General features: G+C 34.0%; 2 protein-coding genes across 8 annotated transcripts in view; one reads left to right on the top strand and one right to left on the bottom strand.

Annotated features, from left to right (window-relative positions):
- Window positions 1-25,256, bottom strand: part of kcc (solute carrier family 12 member kcc) — a 479,479-nt gene that overhangs the window by 266,606 nt on the left and 187,617 nt on the right. The window lies entirely within an intron of this gene.
- Window positions 261-8,424, top strand: LOC140748742 (monocarboxylate transporter 12). The gene is made up of 10 exons (XM_073081602.1): window positions 261-488; window positions 1,248-1,374; window positions 1,892-2,034; window positions 2,493-2,595; window positions 3,209-3,385; window positions 4,334-4,496; window positions 5,011-5,158; window positions 5,560-5,707; window positions 6,495-6,686; window positions 7,957-8,424. Exons 1-10 carry the CDS (start codon window positions 405-407, stop codon window positions 8,106-8,108), a joined length of 1,437 nt encoding a protein of 478 aa, XP_072937703.1. The 5' UTR covers window positions 261-404; the 3' UTR covers window positions 8,109-8,424.

Genomic DNA, 25,256 nt, shown 5'->3' with positions numbered 1-25,256 from the left:
TCGTTTTCACAAAACCAAAATACTGGAAGTTCACCCCTGCCAGAACCAGTTGAGTTACAAGAAAAGTTGTATAGAAAATAAAATATTTTTAATAACATTGAAACTAACGAACTTGTAATCCAGCTGATGGTAAGAAGTCACACTTGTTCGGGTACATCTGTAAGGAATTTAATTTAAGAACATGAGTTGATGATAAAAATAGACATAATGAAAAACACCCTGTATATGTGCATTTTGCATGCTTTACAGAGGCTTTAACACTTTATTATACTTCTGATTACGCGAGCAAATCGTATACAGCCCAATGTTGACATGAGATAACTGGCAGATTGTATGAAATTAATAACGGTATTGTCGGTTCATTCAAACCGGTATACTTGTCAAAGTAACACAAAATAAATGTCATGAAAATGACGAAGAGATACGAGTTGGTACCACCGGATGGAGGATGGGGATATGTGATATGGATTGCAGTTATTATAAACACGGTATGTATATGTTAGCGTTATTTCGATACAGGAGAATTTGGTAACTCTTGAAAGATCTGGTGCGAATTTGATACCGGTTATACTAGATTGAGATAGATTTGGTTTTCAATGTGTTCTATCAGAATAATTATTGCCGGCAACTTATAATTTTAGCTGATTTACCGTACAAGTGACAATCTGTGACTTTATAATATTATGTAGCGTATTGGGGCAGGGGTATGAAGTGAAATATATTAACTTAATTGTATTAATTGGACTGTGAAAATAATTTTACTAGTTGCTTCCGTAGCAAAAAAAGCTTATTAATGTTATTAATTAGAGCTTAACCCTAATACTTAGTATGATTTTTTGACTTTACAATACTACTATTACCTACACTACACTACGTCCTATTGGTACTTCTACCTAAGTTACCCGGGAAAAATACATAAAGCGATTATGCAAATTGCAGTTTATGTATTAAGATTTGTACCACTTTCCAATTTAGTTTTTTTTTTTTTATATGCTTGAGCCTAACGAAAAAGCAGACGTGCTACCTGATGGAAAGTAGTCAACGTCGCCTATGAACATTTGCAACACCAGAGGAGTCGCCAATGCATCGCCGGCTTTGAAGGAGAGCTCTTTTTGCACCTTTTTTGAAGAGCCCCATGTCATAGCGCTCTGGGAATACCTCAGGAGGAAGTTCATTCCACATCTTGCACGTTCGTGGCAAGAATGTCCGTGCAAATTTAGTAGTTATAAATTGCTTTTCATTTACAGGTAGCAATCGCATCGTTCGTAACATGTATCGGTATGATGTACAACGAGTTATATATCCTACTGGGAATGGGTTCCACCAGCATCACAGTGTTAAACGGTGTTAGTTCTATGAGCGTTTCGATTGCAGGTAAAAATATGTGATAGCATATTATTAATACTTTCATGATATAGAACGTGTAACCTGATCGAACCAGATCAAGGCAGTATCTCCACCTTTTTGCGTTTCGTCGGATGTGTGTTGATGTGTGCTGATTTACATATGAGGCGATCATGTTAATCCTCATGAGTAGCGGCGCATGTGTGATGATAGGTGGCATTGACCACTTACTGGGGTGGGTTAGAGGTTTTAGTTTTCGAAATAAAACAAAAACTACGCGCGCAGATTTGACGCGCAGAATGTAGTTAGCAGCGAGATAAATGTTTATACATTTTTACACATGTTTGATAAGAGATGCCATAAGATTTATTTTGAATGATACGTTAAATACACCATCTATTACCGAATACCGAATAGCCCAAACGGCATGACTGATTTTAACCTTTTAACAAATTATTATATGGTTGTGGAAGTTGTATAAGGTATATTTTTAAGCAATCGAGTTTTTTTTTATCATAACTATGTTTATCGTTTTATTTATTTTCAGGGTTTGTAACTGGACCTCTACTGAATTGTATGTCGATGCGTCAACTAGGTTTGCTTGCTGCAATCGTGTTCAATTTAGGCTCGTTTATGATAGCATTCGTTAATTCCAGGGTGCTATTCTTTATTTCGTTTGGAATATTCCAGGTATAGTAATTTTGTTGTGTTCTTGCAATTACAACTATAAGCACTTACATAATATGTAGTACTACCTGACCCGGCAAACGTTGTGTTGCCATATAAATAAAAACATGTTAAGGGTGAACAACCCTTATCACGTAGGGGTATGAAAAATAGATAGTAGCCGATTCTCAGAGTTACTGAATATGGATATAAGATTTGATGAAAATCGGTAAAGCCGTTTCGGAGGAGTACGGTAACTCACATTGTGACACGAGAATTTTATATATAAGATTATGTGCTTAGAAACTAATCATTAAAAATAATATGAAAGGTCTAATTTGACAAATCCTGCCTCCTAGAAAATTTAAATTTGTGAAATTTCAATCTTTGGTAGGCGCACAATGGATAGATTGTTTATTAATGACAGCGCTCTTTCGGTTGTTGCCATGATATCATCACAATACTTTATTGTCTGTTTTCAGAGCCTCGGGAACGGAATATTATTCAACATATCGTTTTCAATTTTAAACGTATATTTTGTTAAAAAACGCATGCTCTCTGTAACAGTGACACAAACCGTCACAGGTAAGCATAACAATTAGTTACAAGATTACTTTTAATTATATTAAATAAATCTTACTATAAACATATTCCTCTTAAGCTATCTAACATATAAAGTTACCATATAGCCATCAAATAAGTGAATAAAATGACATATAATAAGTTCAAAAAGTTAACATCGCACCTGTGGTAAACCTCAGGGAGTATTCCATCGTCTCTATTTGGTTGATTACAGTATCTAACCTTACCATGAGTTTTCAAAACATCCCACAATTTTACGTTACGTTTACTCATTCTATTATTCTGTTCCGTTTGCTTGAGTAGACTGAGTAAACGTAACAATAAGTAAGTGCTCACGTCTTCTTGTCTACCTCCCATGTTCGCAAAAAAGGGAGACAAATCATGAAGCGCCATTTTGTCAATTTAGACATTTAATGTTACGTTACTGACACTGCAGTTCTTATACAATCCACTAAGGGCGCTGATTTGAAATTGTATGGGCAAATACGTAAACAAATACCAAAACAGTCATTTGTCAAAACGTAAAACTCATGGTATGGGTACAGGAGAACAGTAAACAGGCTCATTCGCTACTTACAAAAAATACACACTTTTTATATTTTTATGATAATTTCAGGAATCGTTACATTATTTTCATCTCAGTTTGTGAAGTGGTTCACAGAGGAGTATGGCTACCGAGGAAATTTGATACTTATATCAGCGATATACATGCACGTTTTTGTAGCAATAGCTCTAATGCAGCCTGTGGAGTGGCATATGAAGAAAATTGAGGTATCTGAAGATAAGGAGACCGGTATATTTTTCTTTACATACATACAAGAGAAGGTGGTAGAACTCTTTGTGGTTCGAGAACGGAGGCACCGTTACACTCACTTCAGTGCGATAACACCATCACCAACAGCTGAACATCCATAGATTATATCGGCCCATAACAAAACTATCAGTGGCTGCCAAAAATAGTTTTAATATCGCTATCAACATTTATAATAAAATTCCGGAGGACTCTAAAGGCCACAACTATATAAAATTCAGGAATTTTGTCAAAAATTGGCTAGTTAAAAAATGCTTCTATACGATTAAAGTGTACTTTAATGATAAAAATTTGACATAATTTTCGTATCATTATTATATAATGACTTGATTATTAATATTTTTGATTGTTAAATTTGATATGATTGCATCCGCCTTAATCTTAATATCATCTACCTTTTATACTTTTATTGTTAATTATATTTTTAACTAAGTTTTGACATGTGTAACACCTGTAAAGGTAGCATTTAATTGGACTTTATGTATCGTTGTTGACCTATTGTACTAAATGCCTTACACAATAAAATAAATAAATCAAAATAAATAAATAAATATCAATAGTGTTAACGCTACTATGTTACGCTTTGAAGGGGGATGCAACGAAGTCCTCAGGGGTGATAACGCACCTGTGGTCAACTTCCGGTAAAAATTGGTTACAGATGTGCATGGGCAGCAGTAGCTACTTACCATCAGGTGGACTGCATGCTTTTTGGCTATTTCAATGTAATAAAAAATTTATAATATAGATTGTCATTATAATAGGTATGGGTACAGATAGGCACGCAGATCAACGTCCGCCATATTGAACTTAGATGAGTTAATTAGTTTAAAATTCAGTGACCCTCATCACGTACTAATTAAGCAAGTTAAATGTTTGTAATAAAAAATGTAGTAATAAAATGATTGATAACGGATGTAAACAATATTTCAGAGATGAAGTCACTCTTGTCTTACAAGGATGGTACTAAAGACAAATCAAATATACCAGCAGTAACAATATCGGATCCAGAAAGCACTCCTGTTGTGACTTTAGATTCAAAAGACCTAATGAACCTGGATCTAAAGGATGATTCAAAAAAGGAATCTGAATTTAAGTAAGTCAGTTAAGTATTAAAAAAAAGAAATGTCAATAATGAGACTTTTCTTGTCGCGCGCATTTACGTCGGTACGCGCGTCCCAAACGAACGCGTGCCACTTATATGCTATCGTTTTGCTACCACGCTCGAAGAATTAACTTCTTGGAGTTTCTTCATGATCTTCATGTGCGTGCGTAGGATGCGCGTGCGGCTGTTGAAACGCGCGACAGGAGATGCTACCAAAATTGGAATAGATTATACACTTTGACTCAAACTAAAACGCACGTATATACGTCTTTATACGTTTACATATACGCACTTTACATAAAATTACTCCTGCTGTATAATACGGTTTGAAGGGTGGTTGATTACAGATGTCCATGGGCGGCAATGTCAACTTATTTAGGTAGACTGCAAGCAAACACGTAAACAACACACACACGTAAACACGTAGAAAAGAAACACATCTACACGACACATTTCATCACGTATTGAATATAAAAAAAAACTTTTACATTTATTTTTATTACAGGAAAATTTTCAAAGACTTCTACGATGTGGCATTTTTGAAATCCTTTCTTTTGTCCAACGCTTCAATCGGCATGGCTGTTAGCTGTTTCTCGGAAGTGACATTTCTGTTTATGCTTCCACAAGCTTTATATTTTATGGAATGGAACGAGGCAAGTACTATCACGCTTACAATAAATAAAATATATTCCAGCATTGTGTTGACCTATACTTTGTTGTTTTGGTCTTTAATTAGGTGTAGTTTCTTGATTACTAATAATTTAACCAATACACTCCTCCATTTATTGATAAAAGCATCATATTATGTTGATAAAATATAACTAAAATTATGAGCATTTTTTAATTTAAGAATAGCAAACGAGCATGCAGTTCAGCTGATAACTGGCTACTACCGCTTATGGATCAGTCATGTGTGATGAATCCCAGATAAGATTAGATTCCTACCTGTGGTCGGCCACATATGCGCTGCTACCCTCAGAACTAAACTGGAATGTATCTGAAAAGTATGTCGCTACACAATATAAAAGATGCATAAAACAATTCTAATTTTCAGGGTGAAGTTGCCTGGGCAATATCCTTATACAACTTCGGGGACTTAGTAACGAAAGTGATTTTCATATTTTTCAACAATTTCCTCCTCAAGTTTGGGACTCATGAAATTTACGTAGCTGGCCTCATTGTCGCGTTTTTATCGAGACTCGGTACGAAATTTTAGATAATATACTTATTTTAAGTTCAATATTTGATAAGTTAAATTAACCTGTTTCATTTAATTAGATATAGTTTGACTTTGTTGAGTATGTTCAATCAAACAAACAATTATATTTAATATTTAAATTATTTTGTAATGTACATAAATGCTATTAATAAAATCAACATTGATTGACATTCAAAAAGTGTGTGACGATAAGACATTTTTAGCTAGCTCACGTAGAAGATTGCATCATATACATATCATAAGACCTTATAAAAAGTCGAATAGTGGTTGAAGGCGGTTTCGACGCCGGTAACGCGTACTGCTCAACTGGCGATCCCAGGAATTCCAACGATATGTGTTACGACCACATATAAACTTGTAAACACTCAAATCTCACCGTCAAGCCCACGAAGGCCACATAGGTTTTGGTGCAGTAAAAACCCACATAACCCGTTGCCTCTCAAGCAACGTAATACTTTTTGACCGTTTCCCTCCATCTCTAAAAAAGGAATCGTAGAACTCGAATGCCATTTCGGGTTGATAACAGATGAACGATGATGCATATTTGTATTGTTGGTACTTCATTGTGTGGTAAAAAATAAATCACATATAGTGGGTAGCGATAATAAAATATTCATATTATACTACTTACGAATTATTAAAAAAAAAAACAATAAAACACTCTAGTTATTTATACAGATTGCACACAAACTTTCGTAATGAACAATCTTTGTCCATACACTAATACTTTATAGAACACTTCTAATTCAATCTGGCATTTTATTTTCCAGGTATGCTATGGTCGGATAACCCAACAGTGATGTTAGTGTTCATAGCTATTATAGGGACATCTCGCTGCGTGATACTTATGTACATCCCTCTAGTCATTTCGGATGCTGTCGACAAAGAAAAGTTCACGACAGCCACTGGGATATTTATGATGATATATGGAGTCTTGTTCTTATCGCTTGGTCCAGTTATTGGTAAGTTCAGATCGGAATCTCTGTGGTTCAGTGGGTTCCAGATTCGATCCCGCTTCAGGTTTTAAGAATTTAGTTATCTCTACTGCGTGGAAGTTTATTAAGTTCTTTTAAGTATTCTTCGTACTCATAATAAAGGAGGTAGTGTGGTTTTATGAGCGTAGAAAACGATTTTTATTAATTTAAACACGTATAAAAATAAAATCACACGGTACAGGTTGCAAATAAAATTACCATAATATTTTTTGTACAATGCTAGAATTTTACTAATGGTTATTTTATGTATTTAAAAAGATTGGATTAGTATAAATGCATGATTAGTATTCTTAAAATTAATCCGCCTCAATAAAAATGAGAGCTTACTCAAGTTATCCATTAGTGCACGCAAGAAGATAAATCAGACGAAAATATATGGTCTTTAGTAGAAGGAATAGGATATTAAAACATTTTTATTTCTAGTTTTCCTTTAATAACTCACTCTTATCTATCTATGATCTAATATAAACACTTCTTGGACAAGCCTAAACCAAAAATATAAATTAATTAATCCGTTGGATATAATCTATGCAACGATTGATTTCATGTCCGTAAATTAATTAATTATCACAAAATGTTATAGCTTTTTGATTGTTCTCAATTTGGATGTAAGTTTGTATTGCCTTGTTTTGAAGAGGATACTTTTAATCATGAAAAAAATATCTCACGAACACCTATAAAGATAATTCATGACCCGTTTTCTGAAAAAGAAATTAAATCACGAAAATAAATCATTGATTAAAAAATGTATTGTACAAATGTATTTAATAAATATTTTACGTAAAAAGAAATAGGTGTAAATACAGTAGTATTTGTACAAATGTAAAAGAAATGGGTGTAAATACTGGTATTAGTAGTAACTAATTTCTAATACACGAATTCATTATTGTAATTTCTTTTACACGAGCTGTGGCCTAAACGACTTAATAAATTTCAATATAATGATTATATTGGTCTTCTATACTTTGATTAATACTTAAATAAAATCAAAATGCTGTTTTTAATTTGCTTATTTCGTCGCGGCACAGACGTCTTTATTTTTACGCTGTTACGTCATTAGCTTATTACGTCATATTCTTTATTTGACTTGTTACTTAGGTATATTTCCGCCTAACCGGGAATCGATCTTGGGACCGACTGATACGATAAAAACTATACGACACGATACGTTCCTTATATTTCTTAATATAATTCTTCAATAACACTAATATTTCTTATTTATATTTCTCTTTCGCAGGTGCTATACGAGATCTGACGAACAGTTACGGCACCGCATTCTACATCATAACGTCTTGTTATGGAATAGTGATAATGTTTTGGTCTATAGAGCTACTATATAAGAAGAATAAACACAAACGAAAGCCAAAGAAAGTTGAATCTGCTTTGTGAAGACTGAACTAGACAGTAAAATTGACCCAAATAGCCCACTGCTGGGAAGGGATCTCCTCTTAGTCTTGTGAAGGCATAGAAAATAATTGAACATGGCCAACGTGGTGCCATTTCTAGACTCCACTTATACATCATAAAGTACAGAAAAAAATGTTATTATAATGTTATTTTAATAATAATAAAGGTATATATACATATAGTGATTAATGCTGTTAAGTGACAAACATCGTGCGAATTTATTTTTTAAGCAGACTTGTAAATGACGATTTACTTTTAGAATGTAGATTCTAATTATAGTAAAACGATAAAGAAAAATCTTTTCAGTAATATAATTTATTTTCTTTTTCTTTACAACAGTGTATATTTCGTATTCTTAACAGCAGTGTTGCTCAACACTGCTGTTATTAGGTAGAATTAATAATATTAAAAATAATATGGGTTTAAGGACAGCAATTTTGTGGTGAGGACGACATACTTTTCCGAGGCATTGCAACTTAGCCTTAGGGGTAGCGGCGCACCTATGGCCGACCTTAGGTAGGAATCAAATCTTTTCAGAAGTTTTCTTAATTTCTGATTAATTACAACAAAGTCTTATAAATCTACATAACATTATTCATAAAAAGACATATTTACAATACATATATTAATACTATATTTATGTACATATATAAAAAAGGGGGAATAACAAGTAATTAATTTAAAAAATCAAAATCCCGACTGCACCAAAAAGGCTGAAGTAAAATTTCCAAAAGCAGTGAAATAGGCATTTCATTATTTTTATCCAGAAAGCCAAATACAAAGTTTCATAGTAGGTGTCTGCTTCAAAAACAAAAGATGTTCAAACAATATAATCATATTTTATCCTCGTAGTGTTCATTTACGCTAATAAAGAACCTATGTGTAAAATTCCAGCACGCTTAAGTTCAGCGGTTTCCCTTTGCGTTGATCTCTGGCACAGCAACTCTCTCATTTAGTCAGACAGTCATCTCGATGTGTATATACGAGTATATATGTACTAGCTGACCCGGTAAACGTTGTGTTGCCATATAAATAAAAAAATGTTAAGGATGAACCACCCTTATCACTTAGGTGTAAAAAAATAGATAGTGGCCGATTCTCAGACCTACTGAATATGTATATAAAATTTGGTGAAAATCGGTGAAGCCGTTTCGGAGGAGTATGGTAACTAACACGAGAATTATATATATAAGATATATTATATAATGTATGTGTAATCTCCTCTTAATTTCCTTTATTTTGACACCCTACTCGATAGGTTTGGTTAACTTATTTAAAACGTGTTACTATTTCGCGAAAAAAATCACTATTTACGGTCTATAAAATATATAACTTCAGTAAATCAAAGTTTCGGTCATTATTTTACCTCGTTAGAGGTAGCATTTCATTATTTTTATCCAACAAGCCTAATACAAAATTTCATAGAGTTTGCTTCAAAATTGACGATTGTTGAAATGAATTATTAACCCTTATTTTACCCTCTACGGGGTTGCTTTTTCGGAGGGGGATAAATAAGTGCGTCCATATTCCTATCCAGAAAGCCAAATACAAAATTTTATAGTGGTTGCTTCAAAATTAAAGGATTTCAAAAAAACTGTTTTCCCCTATTTTACCCTCTTAAGGGTAGAATTTCCAAAAGGCCTTTCTTAGTACTTATTCAAGCTATATAGAGAACCTGTGTGCAAAATTTCAGAACTGTAAAGTCCTTGGTTTAGGCTGTACGTTGATTTCTGAAAAATGAAAAAGTCATTTAGTTAGTCAGTCAGTCAATCACCTTACTGTTTTATATATATACAAATATGTTTTTATAATCTCCGTGTAATTTCCTTTCATTTGATACCCTACTCGATAGGTTCGGTTAACTTTTTTTTTTAAATGTGTTACTATTTCGCGCCAAAAATCCGCCATTTTGATTTTTTTTTACTAACACCTATCTAAGGACACTCGGGTCATTGAGACAAATATAATGACACTTTAACTGTTGAAATTCATCCAGCCGTTTGTTAGATCGGATCAAATAAAGAAAGACAAACATACAAGATACGCACGAAAAACATAACCCTTCCTTGGCAGTCGGGTAAAAACAATAATCATTATAAATAAAACAAACCATCTAAAATAGCCGTGTGAGGCATGGTTCCCAAAACGCTGGCGGCGTTCCCTTGCTGCACTGCAAGGCTCAGTCTTTGGGTGAAGTAGCCGCCAGCATTGGTTACCAGAAGCGAGGACAAGTCTGGTCGACATACATAACATGAATTTCTTCACGACAGATGACAGTATCAAAGTGATTCAAAACGAGATACCCATACAAACAAACAGCTTTATAAAAGTAGAGACAAGAATCATGTTACATGTTTCCCGTTTTTGCGAGATTTATACTTCGTCGTGACCTCGGCGCCCCGAACGTCATTTGGGTTAAAAGGGGTGTGTTATGGCTACGTCAGCTAGGGCGCCGAGTCACTTATGTGATAACTTTGCATGAAGCAATGATAAATATTCACGATTAATCAAAGTTGTTCCGTGAAATTAACAGTTTGATAAAGTCTTAGGTATTTTAAGGTTAGAAGACTTAGAAGAAATGTTTTTAACATCGGGATTTTTTTGCGATAGGTTTTACATACGGTCAGTGATAAATATTATGTATGCAGTTGAAAACGATTACAGGAGCTCAAATGGCTTCTATAAAAGTTAAAGCTTACAGCTAAAAGTTTGTAAATAAAGAGACTTTTAAACTCATATAGTAATTTGATTCCAGAAAAGTGAATTTGGAGTCAACCTATTGGTAATTTTGATGCACAAAGTAATTATACCTTTAAATTATAGCAGTTTACAACATATAATGTCTTTTGATTATAATCAATTAATTATTAAATAAATATAATTATTAAACGAGCTAACAATTTATAGGTACTAACCTATAAAAACCTACTTTTATTTTGTCTAATTTACTACTTTGCTTACCTCCTTTAGGGTTCGTACACAAAACTGCCATGCGACGCGATGCGAATTCGCAAAGCAGAAAATTGCGACACGAATTGCTGCGATGCGATATCGTGCGGCATAGCGCCAGGGTGACCATTCTTTCGACAACCGTCAACCGTACGAAACGTATTTTGAAAATTAGGTCGTGACATGGATCGTAAAAAGAAGTGTGCACTTTTGTTATTGCTTAAGAGATACAGGAAAGAGTAACAAAGAAAATTTTGGGTTCATCCATTTATCATATATCATTTATTTTATATTTAGTTTCCCAAAGAACCGGGCGCTCCTCAATCAGTAATATATAAAAAGTCAACGACGTACTTTGTCATTTTTTTACATTAAAGTATACGTCTTCCCACCCAACAAATACAGGTTTGTACGTCTTCCCACACGCTGTCTCAGAACGAACTAAAAATGGCGTCAACAAGTGTGACGAAACATCGCAGGAATGTGCGATGCGAATTAATTCGCAAGTTCTTGCGATGCGTCGAGGGAGCTCGCAGATTTTTACGATGCGACGTCGCATCGCAGTTTTGTTTACGAACCCTTAAATAGGTAGATGTCTTAAAGTAACATTAAACATCTAATCTTAATCCATTGATGATTTCAATAAAAATAATCTATCATGTATATCTGCATGATTGATTTTTAGATAATTTTTATGTACACTGTCACATAAATTAATTTTATTGAGACATTAAAATTTCATATAATTAATCAACAATAAAAAAAGGTTCCGCTATAAACATTGCGTTGTGCAAGATTTGTATTATTTAAGGGCTTGGCCACCCAGAACGCGTATTCTAGCGCCACGCCACAGATTAATAAATAGTTACTACGTAAGCCGCGCTAGGGCGTTAGCACTAGAAGTAAATCCTGATGCCACTGAGTTGTAATGTACTGAGTTACTAGTAAGCGGTCACACAGAACGCGTACGCGTACACGCGTATTCTTACGTGCGTGCGTATTTTTTCCCAAATAACGACGTTAGTATGCAAATCTTTAATAAAATAAAACGCCTGGTGACAAGAACGCCTGCTGCCGCGACAGACGTACGCGTGCGCTGTGTGACCGCTTAGTAGTAACTCAGTATAACATAACTCTGCGCTGGAGCGCGGCGTCAGGATTGAATTGAAGGTGGTAGAACCCTTTGTGGTTCGACTCCGGCGGCACCACCGCCACACCTATTTCTACCTAATAATAGCAGTGTTAGGCGCTGCTGTGTTCCAGTTTGAAGGGTGTGGTAAGGGAGACAGACTTTTCCGAGGCGTTCCAGCTTAGTCCTCAGGGGTAGCGGCGCATCTGTGGCCGACCTCAGGTAGGAATATCTAATCCTATCTGGGGTTGATTACAGATGTCCATGAGCTGCAGTAGCCACTTACCATCAGGTGGACTGCATGCTCGTCTGCTACTCTTATAATATAAAAAAAAAAACTTCTAGAGCTAACGGTTAGCACGGCGCTAAAATACGCGTTTTATTTGGCCAGGCCTTAAATGTTAATTTACGATGTTGTTACCAAGGAGGCTGTAATAAAAGCGCTTAAAAATGACGCGGCTTTGAAATTATGTGGCATCTGTGGAAATTTCTTGACAAATACACAGGAATATGACATTAAGTGGAGTATTAAATATACGAATATGTAAATTTGAAGCTTCTGTCTGTGTAATAAGCAATGGCAATACATTAATGTTTGCGTTAGAGCAATGGATAAACACAAATAAGTAACAATAACATTTAGATGCATGCCTGACCGGGTATCGAACTCGGGACTCTACATGTCAAACCAATAATCTAATCCCGCTGACTCGTTGGATACATACTTATCCGAGTCGTTAAAACTTATTCCTCAGTAGTAGCAAAAAATAAAATAAAATTTCTATAGTTACTAGCGCCCTAGTACACATTTTTTAAGTTAAGAACACAGATTTAAACATGAAAACGACTGCAACTGTTTTTACGTGACACACTATAAGTAACATAAGTATTTCTTACTTTGAAAGTTTTATAATAAAATTGACTATCAAAATAAACGTACTTTACATGATGGAAAGTGGCATATACCGTTAAAAAACATTAACAACCAACTCCAAGTAGAGTTGGAGTTATTTTTTTTTTCGAGGGACAAACCTTCAAAAGGTACCCCGTGCCGTGAGAGCGACACGGGGTTATGCGGGACTTTTACCGCACTAAAACCGGCCGTCCTCGGCGCTGCATAGATGACTCCGGGATCTCCAAAGGAACGCGACCGGAGTCCTCTCAGCTGCCCCGTCGGGACCCGCCAAGGTGAGTTTATATCACCACACCGTCTGAAGTATACGACGGAATGTGACTACTCATACCGCCGTCCTTCCCGGGGTCGCAAGCCGGGCGGTTCAAGCTCCCACTCTTGCCGCTCGCAACCTCGAATGCCCCTTTTAGTTGCCTCTTACGACAGGCAGGGGATACCGTAGCCCTATTCTGGTCCCGGAACTACAGAGAGTTGGAATCCTACCCAAGTCCTAGCTAACATTACTATCAAGTGGAAACGCGCGCAAAATCATGTTTTTCTTTAAGAAAACAAGATAATAATTAATGTAAATACTATAAAGTCATTACACGATGTTAATACAGCCTTGTAAACAACGGTAATGTATAATAACATGTTAGTATAAGTATTACCCCAAAAATATTTTATTGAGGGAAAATACAAGAAATTATGAAGGACAAAGGTTTATTTATGTCCTTGATGTACAAGTGAGATTGAAATTAAAATAAAATTCAGAATTATCCTAGTATTTATATAAAAAAAATCTGTCATTATTAATTATTAGTCGTACCTATTTTATAATCCTTAAACTTATAAAATGCATAATAAAACTTATAAAAATAGAATAACTCGTGTGAATTTCAAGAATGAGGTCTTAGTTAAAGTTATAGCAAAAATATTAATAATTCTGCCTTTACCAGGTGCAGGATTCCATCTAAGGCTCCTCTTAAAATTTGTGTGTAAAGCAGTGTGATAAGTGATTTGTTGTGAAAAGTTTTGCAATTTAGGGATTTCTAGTCTATAGCTCTATTTAAGAGTTAATCCCGGAACGGAAGAGTTCGCTCACCTCCTGGATTTAATATTAGTTCCCTTCGACATCTGCGGGAAGAGGAACTTATGCTATACTACAATACATCTACCCATTTATTTGTAATAGCCGCATTCTACAAATTGTAACGTATTAGATATTGCACAATAAAGTTAATTCATGGAATGTATAGTTTTATTACCTTAACACTTTATTGGGTGGTAGCGTCATAAATCAATTAGGATCATTAGGCAATGGTAATGGAAATAGTTAAGGTTAGTTATTCGATAACATTGCTTAATAAAATGAACGTATTGCGTAAAACTCGTAATTAAAAGAAAATTTATTTGACAAGTTAACATTATAAATTATATTAACATGTTCCTATCTATAAAATATGGCCGTGGTATGGTAAATACATTCAAAAAAATTTTTAACAAAAAATACAACCGACTTCTATGTCACTACAAAGTAAAAAATAATTCAAATAAATGTTGGTTTAGTACATATTTCTGAAGTCGGCGCTCATATTAGACACGCTGTTTACATCGTTATCCAACTAAATATATTGAGCGCCGACTTAGACACGCACACATATTAGACACGCTGTTTACATCGTTATCCAACGAAATATCTTGAGCGCCGACTTCAGAAATATGTACTAAACCAACATTTATTTGAATTATTTTTTACTTTGTAGTGACATAGAAGTCGGTTGTATTTTTTGTTAAAAATTTTTTTTCACCCTTTTTAGTGATGACATACTAACTTTTACATTAATACAATATAAAATTGTATAAACGTGATCATGAATGAAAGTAAGGTCTGAATTTACATTGATTGGAACCGCCCGCTCGCAGGGCGCTACCGCGCCCTGCTCGCTTAGTTTTATATTGTCTTATATGTTCCAACCTAACCTAACTAAATAGTAAATGATGAACTGGCTTTGCAATTTCATTAGAACCTACACCAAATATCTTCATTAAAATTTCATTTACACGGCGAAGTTATGGCTGTTATATTTACATGGGTGGAGGAGTTCCCCTCAATTTCTCCAGAACCCACCCATGGATCCTAGCCATATTTAAGTAGGACCAACTTCCAGCTCGTCTCTACACAATAAAAAAAAGAATTATTAAAATCGGTCCACTAACGGCGGAGTAATTCGTGTACCTAACCTAACCTAACCTAACTAAATAGTCCATGATGAACTGGCTTTGCAATTTCATTAGAACCTACACCAAATATCTTCAAACACAACTCAATTATTCCCATCGGTTGAGGAGTTACATATTTTGACTCCGAGCCACATTAGCAGACCCTTAAATAGTCAATGATGAACTGGCTTTGTAATTTCATTAGAACCTACACCAAATATCTTCAAACACAACTCAATTATTCCCATAGGTTGAGGAGTTACATATTTTGACTCCGAGCCACATTATCAGACCCTTAAATAGTCAATGATGAACTGGCTTTGTAATTTTATTAGAACGTACACCAAATATCTTCAAACACAACTCAATTATTCCCATCGGTTGAGGAGTTACATATTTTGACTCCGAGCCACATTATCAGACCCTTAAATAGTCAAAGATAAACTGGTTTTTCAATTTCATTAGAACCTACACCAAATATCTTCAAACAAAACTCAATTATACCCATCGGTTGAGGAGTTACATATTTTGTCTCCAGAACCCACTCTGATCCTCATCATATTTAAATGGGACCAACTTGTAGCAATTGTCCACACACGAAATGAAAGGCATTAAAATAGGTTCATAAATGGCGAAGTTATGGCTGTTATATTTGGGTGGAGGAGTTCCCCTCTTTTTCTCCAGAACCAATCGATGGATCCTAACCATATTTAAATGGGACCAATTCGCAGCTCGTCTCTACACAATAAAAAAAGAATTATTAAAATCGGTCCACTAACGGCGGAGTAATTGCTGTACATACATAAAAAAAAAAAAAAAAAAAAAAAAAAAAGATACCGGCCGAATTGATAACCTCCTCCTTTTTGAAGTCGGTTAAAAAGTAAGAGTGGTTATAAATCTTTTATCTACAAAAGTAGGATCATCTACTAATGATCTCATCTTCGAAGCGGAATGATCCGTAAGGTCGTATTCACACAATAATTATATTTTCGTTTCATTTATACGATGGTTTATAAAAATGCCGCTAGATAAATAGGCATCGACTATTTATTATAGGTACAAGGTTTTTCAAGTGCGGGTTGATGGCGAAATCTTAAACTATAGGGATTAGCGTAAAATACTGAAAGGAGTGAGACTGAATTTGATGAAAACTGATACTGCATCATTAAATTAAAGACATAAAAGCTGCTTCTGGTTTTGCATCATTCGATTTAAAAAAAACTATTTCCGTACTTAACAGGTATTTTTGTGTCTACTGTAAGAAAGAAATTACATTATTTGATCACATGTAAACCGCTCTAATGACTATATTTTCTATTGTAAAATTAAAATGGAACAGATCTGCATGAATGAAAATGCACATTTTGTGTTCAGTAAAAGGGTAAAAGTAACATAATTGTTCTGAATTTTTAACGAACTCATAACCCGTTAGAGTGCAATTCAATTAACTTTCACCCGTTTTCAACCGCGGTTGTGTACGCTGTAAAGAATGCAAATATTTCTTTAACACAGCAAAAAATGAATTAATGGGTTTGAAAAATGAAGTGCATTATTTTATTATTTCATATAGCTTTGTACTTTAAAACTATGACAAGGATAATACGAAATGATATGTTCATTTTATCAGGTTTGTTGTATTTTGTTTTTAATAATTTGTGTCGTATTTTCAACACTTTGACGTGCAATTATTATGATTAAGATATAGTTTAACAGCCAAACCGCCAAAAATATTTTTGTAAATAATGCGTAAAAAATATAATTATTTATTTAAAAGATAAAAAACAAAAATCATAATATAAAAATCGATTGAAAACAATGTGAAATGCATTCTACATATCAGACTTGTATTAATGTTATCAAAACTCACATATTTATCAATTTGTCAGCATACAAAAATATATAATAATACCAAATAATATATCGTCTGGTGTTTCAATATTATATAACTTAGCTACCCATTAAATTCTTAACAAAACTGTTCCTCTGGTCTCGATCTTCAATACGTAAAACCTTATTCCCATTTATAGCTAGAATAATTTGCAGATCGCTTGAGGGAATTGAGAACTCTGTAACAGCTTCATAAAAGAGTTTCGCTATAAAAAGTTGAATAATAAATATCATTTCCTTATAACAATACTATTATTAACTTTAGTTCTGAATAAGTAATAAAGTGTTGTGTAAATAAACGAGTGGATTTCAACTTCGATCCTCATGTTTGTATAAAATGTGTGAGTAAAGTCATTTAACAATATTGTTAAATGACTTTTACTACTACCAAGCACGTGTTTCTTCTCATAATGGACGGGGTTTAGCCAGTAGTTCAGCTTTCTTGCGAATTACGTATTCAAACAACTCTAAGGACTTCGCTATACGGCGATATAAAAAAATGTATACGGCGGTTTCCATCATAGTTTAAGCATGTGATCATTATTTAAGCAATTATACCGTAATTGCCGGGTATAAGGTTAGGTTAGGTTAGAATGCCTGGCACGCACCGCTGACTATTGAAAGTTATATTTTAATTCAAGGGAATTATATGTTAATTCATTATTATCACTAAGACTTGCTAAAACCACGGTAATGAGAAACATTCAGCAGCAGTGGCTGATAACTAAGATTGTGGACAGATAGACAGCAAGCTTTTATCATCTGTTAAAAAAAAACGCTTTTTAATCTTTCAACTTATAATCCACAATACTATAAAAACACTCTTAACTGGCCCTAAAGTAGGAAATTAAAAAAGTTTAAAGCCTTCTAAAAGATTTTTCCTATAAAAGCCGTTTCACTTAGCAGTTTTCCTAGTTCATGACTAACGAAGTCTTACTAGAGAAAATGTTAGAGCAGTCAATATTAACTTTGGAAGCTTAGTTCACTTTAGTATTCCTCAATCCGGGTTAAGTAATTGCATTTTATTCAAATAATTGTTTATTATTTGAAGTACTTTAATGGGATTTTATGTTGGAATGTAAAGTCACTTTATAAATGGTTTACTGCTTTATATGCCTTATAACAACAATATTATCAGTACCGATTATAACTGAATCACCCCTGTAAGGACAGAGTTTGGCTACAACGAACAAGGATCTACCACCGCCACACCTACTTCTAACGTAAGGCAATTTTGCGTATCGAAGAAAGGGCGTGGATGCCAGCTGACCTACATAAGCGACCATCTTAATTCTTAGAAGGCAACGAATCTATAATAGGTTTTAGATTTTTTTATTACAAGAGGTATAAAGTAGCAGGCGAGCATGCCGTCCAGGCGGACTGCATGCTCGCCTCGCTCGTAGTAAGTGGGTACTACCGCCCATGGACATCTGTAATCAACCCCAGATATGATTAGATATTCCTGCCTGATGTCGGCCACAGATACGAATACGCGAATGTGTTTTCATCAATGCTTATCTTCAAAATAGAAAAATCTAATGTTTTGAGAAACTTTTGGAATATTATAGTATTATTTGTATGTCACTAGTGTTAGTAATAATGAAGTTGTCATGTACAATTGTATAAAAACTTCGAAATAAATGAGATTAAAAAAAGAAAAAGATAGGGCGCTACCCCTGAGGACTACGCTGGAACTCCTCGGAAAAACATAGCAGCGCTTAACACTACTGTTAATAGGCAGAAAGGTGTCACGGTGTTGCCGCCGGGTCAAGCCACAAAGGGGTCTACCACCTTAGTACCACCTATAGGAGTATTTTTTATAAATATGTTAATAATGCGTGCAGTTGGGCAAGATCGTGAGCTTCACCGTCTTTAAATTCTTATAAACAACGAATTAATTGGCATAGTTAAGGGCTATTAAAATTCACTTCCTTAATAACTGTAGCCCTTTATCATACACATAAATTTAACCAAAAAGATACTTTAGAGAAGGGTCAAGGTACGCTTATTAGGTGTTTGCTACCAGATGTATCTTATGATTAAATGTTTTATACAGATGCAGGCTAAAATGATTTTTTAATTAGAAATTAATGATTACTCACTTTACCGGTGAAGGAAAACTTCACTGATTGATTGACTTTGTTCTAGTCCTTCTCATTAAGGAAGGAGACCCGTGCCTAGTAGTGAAGCAGTATGGCTTGATAATGTTGATAAAGATGAAAATTTTCATTAATCAATTGTAATCATTGATCCATGGTCCAATCCATCCAGCTACTGATAGCAATTGATATTACCTCTGTCCTCTCAAATTGCACTTCGATAGAAAAAAGTTCAATGCTCATGTTACTTTTTTATGTCTCTATAATTATGTCTGTATATTACACCTACTGCTCTCACAATACTTAGAATTATCGTATTTTAAAGATTTCCACGGAGCCTGCAAATTTATGTATGTTTTTTTTATTAATTTAGTTTTGTAAGTTTAGTTATTTTTTCATAATATGCAGTCCACCTGATGGTAATGGCTACTGCCGCTCATAGACATCTATGATCAACCCCAGATAGGATTAGATACTCCTACCTGAGGTCTGCCACACGTGCGCTGCTAACCCTAAGGACTAAGCTGTAAAGCTTCAGTGAAAGTGTGTCTCCCTTAACACACTATTCAAACTACATACAATCACACAATTGTTATAGAATTCACAATTTTATACCTATAAGTTAAATTATAAAATTTATTGTAAAAAAGTTTAAGGTGCCTAATTAAGTCTGTTTTATGAGATAGAAATCCGGACGGAATGGAGCAACATTAGCAAAATCCGATATGTAAATAATCGTAGTAATGTTCGGGCAGGAACACGTGCGCTCGCACGTGTCCTTCTAGGAACAAAGTAGGTGTACGCGGACTTAAATTAATAATGAGATGTCCCAAAATCGAAAATGACACAATAAAGTAACCAAATTCCCTCAATTGCCAATGTCTTTAAAAGGCAAAGTACATCGATACGCTATTAGCATGCAATATTTAAGAAGCTGTTTGATGTATGTACATTGTTTCTACATAATATGCGGTATCTAGAATGAGGCAGCCCCTCTGAACACAGAGGGGCTGTGTTATTCTGGTCATGTACAAGAACACTGGGTTATATCCCGAAGACTTTCAACTTCCTTTATCAATTTACTAACTACTGTATTGGTGATACGCATAGCCAGTCTCGATGATCACCTTCCTTCTCAACTTTTAATACGGACAGAACATACTCATAGAAACGCAATGGAATCAAATCTCATGCGTTAATTATTGTACTGGTGTCATCGAAACATTTAAAAATTCCACCGGGCTTCTACGGGGGCGTATCAGTTTATTTAAATCTGTCCTCATTTAATATTCTAAAGACACATAGATGACAGAGAAAATAAATGTCATTTGGTTTATTAACAGTCGCTTGTATTATCTAATCCGCATTTACGGACGTCTGCTTTCGAATACTTGAATAACTGGTCTCCTCGAAATGCACAGAAAATTCCATAGTTTTTTTACAAGATTGGAGTGGCAACCGGATTGCAGTCCACTTGAAGCTAAGCGAAGTATTACAGATGCATTCTCACTCCCATTTACCGAAACGCAGACATGCTTGCTATACGTATGGTGTGGTACGTCCTCGGTCGAACCATACTGGCTCTATCACCTTTTTAAGGTCTCTACCATCTTTCAACGATTGTGGTTGTTATTTTAACTACCACTTAAAGGGTTAGGTACTCGTATATTATATCAACGTTCTGAGTTTATAGTACGTTCGGACCGTATTTAGGAGCGGTCACAATTTCTTAAAAAATATGAAAGCTAGAGAGTTTCAATTAAACTTTTTTATATTTTGAAAATTTATTTATTTTGGAATCGGCAGTACGAGTTATAGACATAATCACATCTATTTTTATTATCGAATGTAATATAAAAAGTTATATCACATATTTCAATTTATTTAATTACATTTATAATTATAAAAGTGACCTTTATTAATTCTAAAAAACCATGACTATAGTTGAAACCACAATTATTATATAAAATTGATATAATAAACTACAGCAATATTTCAAATTAAATATTGTACAATAATTATTTCATGTACAGTGCATTCAATTGTATTTTAGCGACGGCTATCGGCATTGTGAAATCTGAGATCAATCTGTCTACTTCCTCAATTTAGCATTGCTTAATAAACTGCAAATTAGATGTCAGGCGATTTTAATTAAAAAAATCAATGTTGCTTTAAGGTAAATGTCGTGAAATAATGAGACCGGTATAACAATAGTATTTACTTTGTATTTTCATAATTACACCCTCATTTTATCAACTTTCAGGTTCAGGTATGATTCTTCGTGATCACGCAATTGTAAATGATTTTGATTCCTAGCGTGAAAGACGTAAATTTTACAACTACGCCATCAATTCTCAAAGTTTAGTCCTCAGTTCATAGCGCTCACCAATTGCGAATTATTAGACTTCACACAACCTTGAGATTTTTTTGCACTCAAGCGTGCTGTTCCCTCGCGATGTTTTCGTACCCCGTTTAAGCAAGTTATAATTATTTTCTAAGATACACATAACAAAGATGTGTCAGAGATTTGAACCTCGGCCCTACTGAATAAGTTTATTAATAATAAGGTTATCAATAAATACCTTGTCCCTGTAGTCCCAGGACTACAATAGGGCTACGGTATCCCCTGCCTATCGTAAGAGGCATTGGGGGGTTTACTGTGCTAAAAATCCCTCACAACTCGGCATCGGTCCCACGGCCATTTGAAGGTATCCCCCTTGTCAAAAAAAAGGTTATCACTACTTGTATACATCATTATTATTTTGTCTATCGCGGCACGTGCTGACGGCTCCATGATAGATATAAATGACCCTTGTTTATATCAAATCGCAGTAGTGCCGACAAAACAAACCGACATTCATAAGAGAGCGCTGATAACTTTTTCTTCAGTTCACAGAAGACGGATTTGATAACTCCGCTCTTAAAACCGGTTCAAAGTTCAATACGATGAGACCTTAGATACATCCTATTTACATATTTACAATATGCAGTCATGTATTTCCTGGCGCTAGTAACTAGATCTACTTATGTACATATAAGTAATTATAAACATGTAAGTAGAAATATAATGATCGTTATACGATTTGATTCCTTATGTAATTGTTTTGCAAAAGTATAAAGGCACGATGACAGATTTTGGAATGCTCTTCTATTTATATAATGTTTTTGTTTTTTTTTTTTCAATGTAGGAGTATCAGACGAGCATTCAGTCCACCTAATGGTAAGTGGCTACTGCCACCCATGGACATCTGTAATCAATCCCATATATGATTAGATATTCCTACCTGAGGTCGGCTACAGATGCACCGCTACCCTGAGGACTACGCTGGAACGCTTCGGAAAAGTCTGTCTCCCTTACCACACCCTTCAACCCGGAACACAGCAGCGCCTAACACTGCTGTTATTAGTTAGAAATAGGTGTGGCGGTGGTGCCGCCGGAGTCGAACCACAAAGGGTTCTACCACCTTCAAATAAATAATGTGTAGGTACTGTATCCAAAAAACATATTATTTCGGGAATAAAATTCACAAAAATAAATTATTATTTGACTCTCTAATACTCTCATACGTATTCTACTAATAATTAATTGATTGAATGAATTGTAGTACGCTACTCTCCTACAGTAGTTTTGGAGAGAGGACATTTAACGCTTAATACAAGATTCAAATTCAAATTCATTCATTCGATAGGATCAGTAGTACATCCGGCTTTATATAGATGCAATCCTATTTCATGTTAATTACAAATGTCAATGGACGGCAATGAAAACTAATAGGTGGACTGTGTTCTCGTATATTGTTTTATTAACATAAAAATACCTACCTACAACTACCTATATAGGGTATATAGTTTGTTTTAAATTTACTGTTATATTCATCTCATTCTACTATTAATACTCTATTCCATATTTAAATGTATAACTGGACTAGTAACATTCCTTAGTTGGCTTCTACAAAATTAAATATTAAAATATTGCGTAAGTTTACGCAAATTTTGTTATAATTCTCCAGTTAAAAATATAGCGAAGGAAGTTCTGACAAGTTACTATGTTTATTTATTACAATGTTTATAAAAAATAACTGTTATGGGCTTAATAAAATTTCCACACTAAAAAAATCCACAAAACTAAACGTAAAGCAATTAAAATCCTCGATAAAAAAATAAACTATACCTACCACGGTATATGGTTTAAAAGCGGTTTTTTAACCAACTTTGCATGAATGAGGTTATCTATTCGTCGTCTGTACATATATTTTGTAATAATAATCTGCATAATATTGTTAATTATTTTTTTAACTGTTCAAAATTATAACGCTTTGAATTGCCTGTTATTGACCAAAAAAGCTATAAAAAACTATATAACGTTTAATCCTGCAAAATGAATCTTGTGGGATACTTATCAGTTAAGTTTTAGATGTGGTTAAGTGAATACTTTTAATTAAATTTAAATTTAATTTAGTATTATAACATAAATATATAATCACAATATTTAAAACTAAACTTCATTTCATTAAAGTGGGAAGTCCGTAATTTTACAGATATTTGTTTGAAAGAAAGCACAGATTTCTTTTCAGCGGAATAAAATAACTAACTAATCGTACCTGCTATGCGACGCCACGGGTCCTTATATGTTTTTTTTATTTTTTAACATGAAAGTAGTTTTAAATAATTATAATCACTCCTAAAAGTAATCTTATGTAAACATTTTTATCAAATCCGCTCATTCATAATTCTTATAGAGATGAGCACAATTCAGAGTTTCCACAACTTTTGTAACTGTAGATGCATGTATACCTAAATATTTTAGATGGTGAAACAGTTAAACCATTAGGTTAATATAATAATCTAGGTGATTGGCTGAAATTACTCAATGAGGATGTACCAATCAATCGAACTTATTACCTAAAAATCTCCTTAGTTAGAAGATTAAAGACGAAATAAAATACATAACTACTTAGTCTTAACAATTACGTAAATGATTAAATGAAATGAATGAAATATATTTATTTTGTATAGGCCAACGACGGCACTTACAAATTGTCAGGTACAATTTTTTTCTTAAACTACTACCGGATCGGAACGCGACCATGTCTCCTTCGCGATTATGTCTCCTTCTCATATAAAGTAAGTTAAACTTAAGTGTGTGCATTAAACATTAGCATTTTTTAAATAAATATCTATTTATAACACGAATAGTTTTGTTCGCCGTGTTATATTGTCAAGGGATGAATTAAACTTAAACATTATATGCAAGTGAGGACATTGCCGTGCAAGCTATTATCGATAATTTTATAAATAGTCAACTGTATCTATTAGATAAGTGTCATTTCCTGCTCATATGAACTTGTCCCCTAATGAAGACGTTTACATTTGTCTTCATAGATATTGGTATGATTGATTTATCGAAATGACATTTAGAGATATCAGCGGAGACCCGTATGCATATTTCTATATTCATATACTTTATCGTCCAATGTCAGTTTTTTAAAAACGCCTTTACTTAATTATATTAGTAACAAAATAATAAAATAGTGTTAGTTTTGTCAACATAAAGAAACAAACTGTGTTAACTTTTTAAATTTAAAATTAGGTTTAAAATATGTAAAGAATAATATAATAATCTCTTATATTTGGGTGTCATTTGAGACATGTATAATATATATATAATGCCAAAATTAAATAAAAATAAACTAATTTAATTTCAATGACACGGTTATGGTAATAGCCAATTAAATTACTATTCTTGTTGAACATGAATGGCATCCACAATTGACATAAAATAAATAAAACCTACACCATAATATCGCATTCGTAGTCGGCTTTATGAACATATACATAATCATACTATTATGTGGTATCAAATAACAGTCGCTAATGCAAATCCGTAACCATGTAAAAACCTTATGCGACTCCAACAGTTTGAAGTGTGTTACGATAGGTGTAAATGACCA

This window comes from Epargyreus clarus, unplaced genomic scaffold (assembly GCF_041222505.1).
Source record: "Epargyreus clarus isolate Ecla_fem2 unplaced genomic scaffold, WU_Ecla_fem_2.2 ptg000003l, whole genome shotgun sequence".
Classification (NCBI taxonomy): Eukaryota; Metazoa; Arthropoda; class Insecta; order Lepidoptera; family Hesperiidae; genus Epargyreus; species Epargyreus clarus.
The sequence above is the reverse complement of the archived record's forward strand: the minus strand, read 5'-3'. Positions and strand labels throughout refer to the sequence as shown.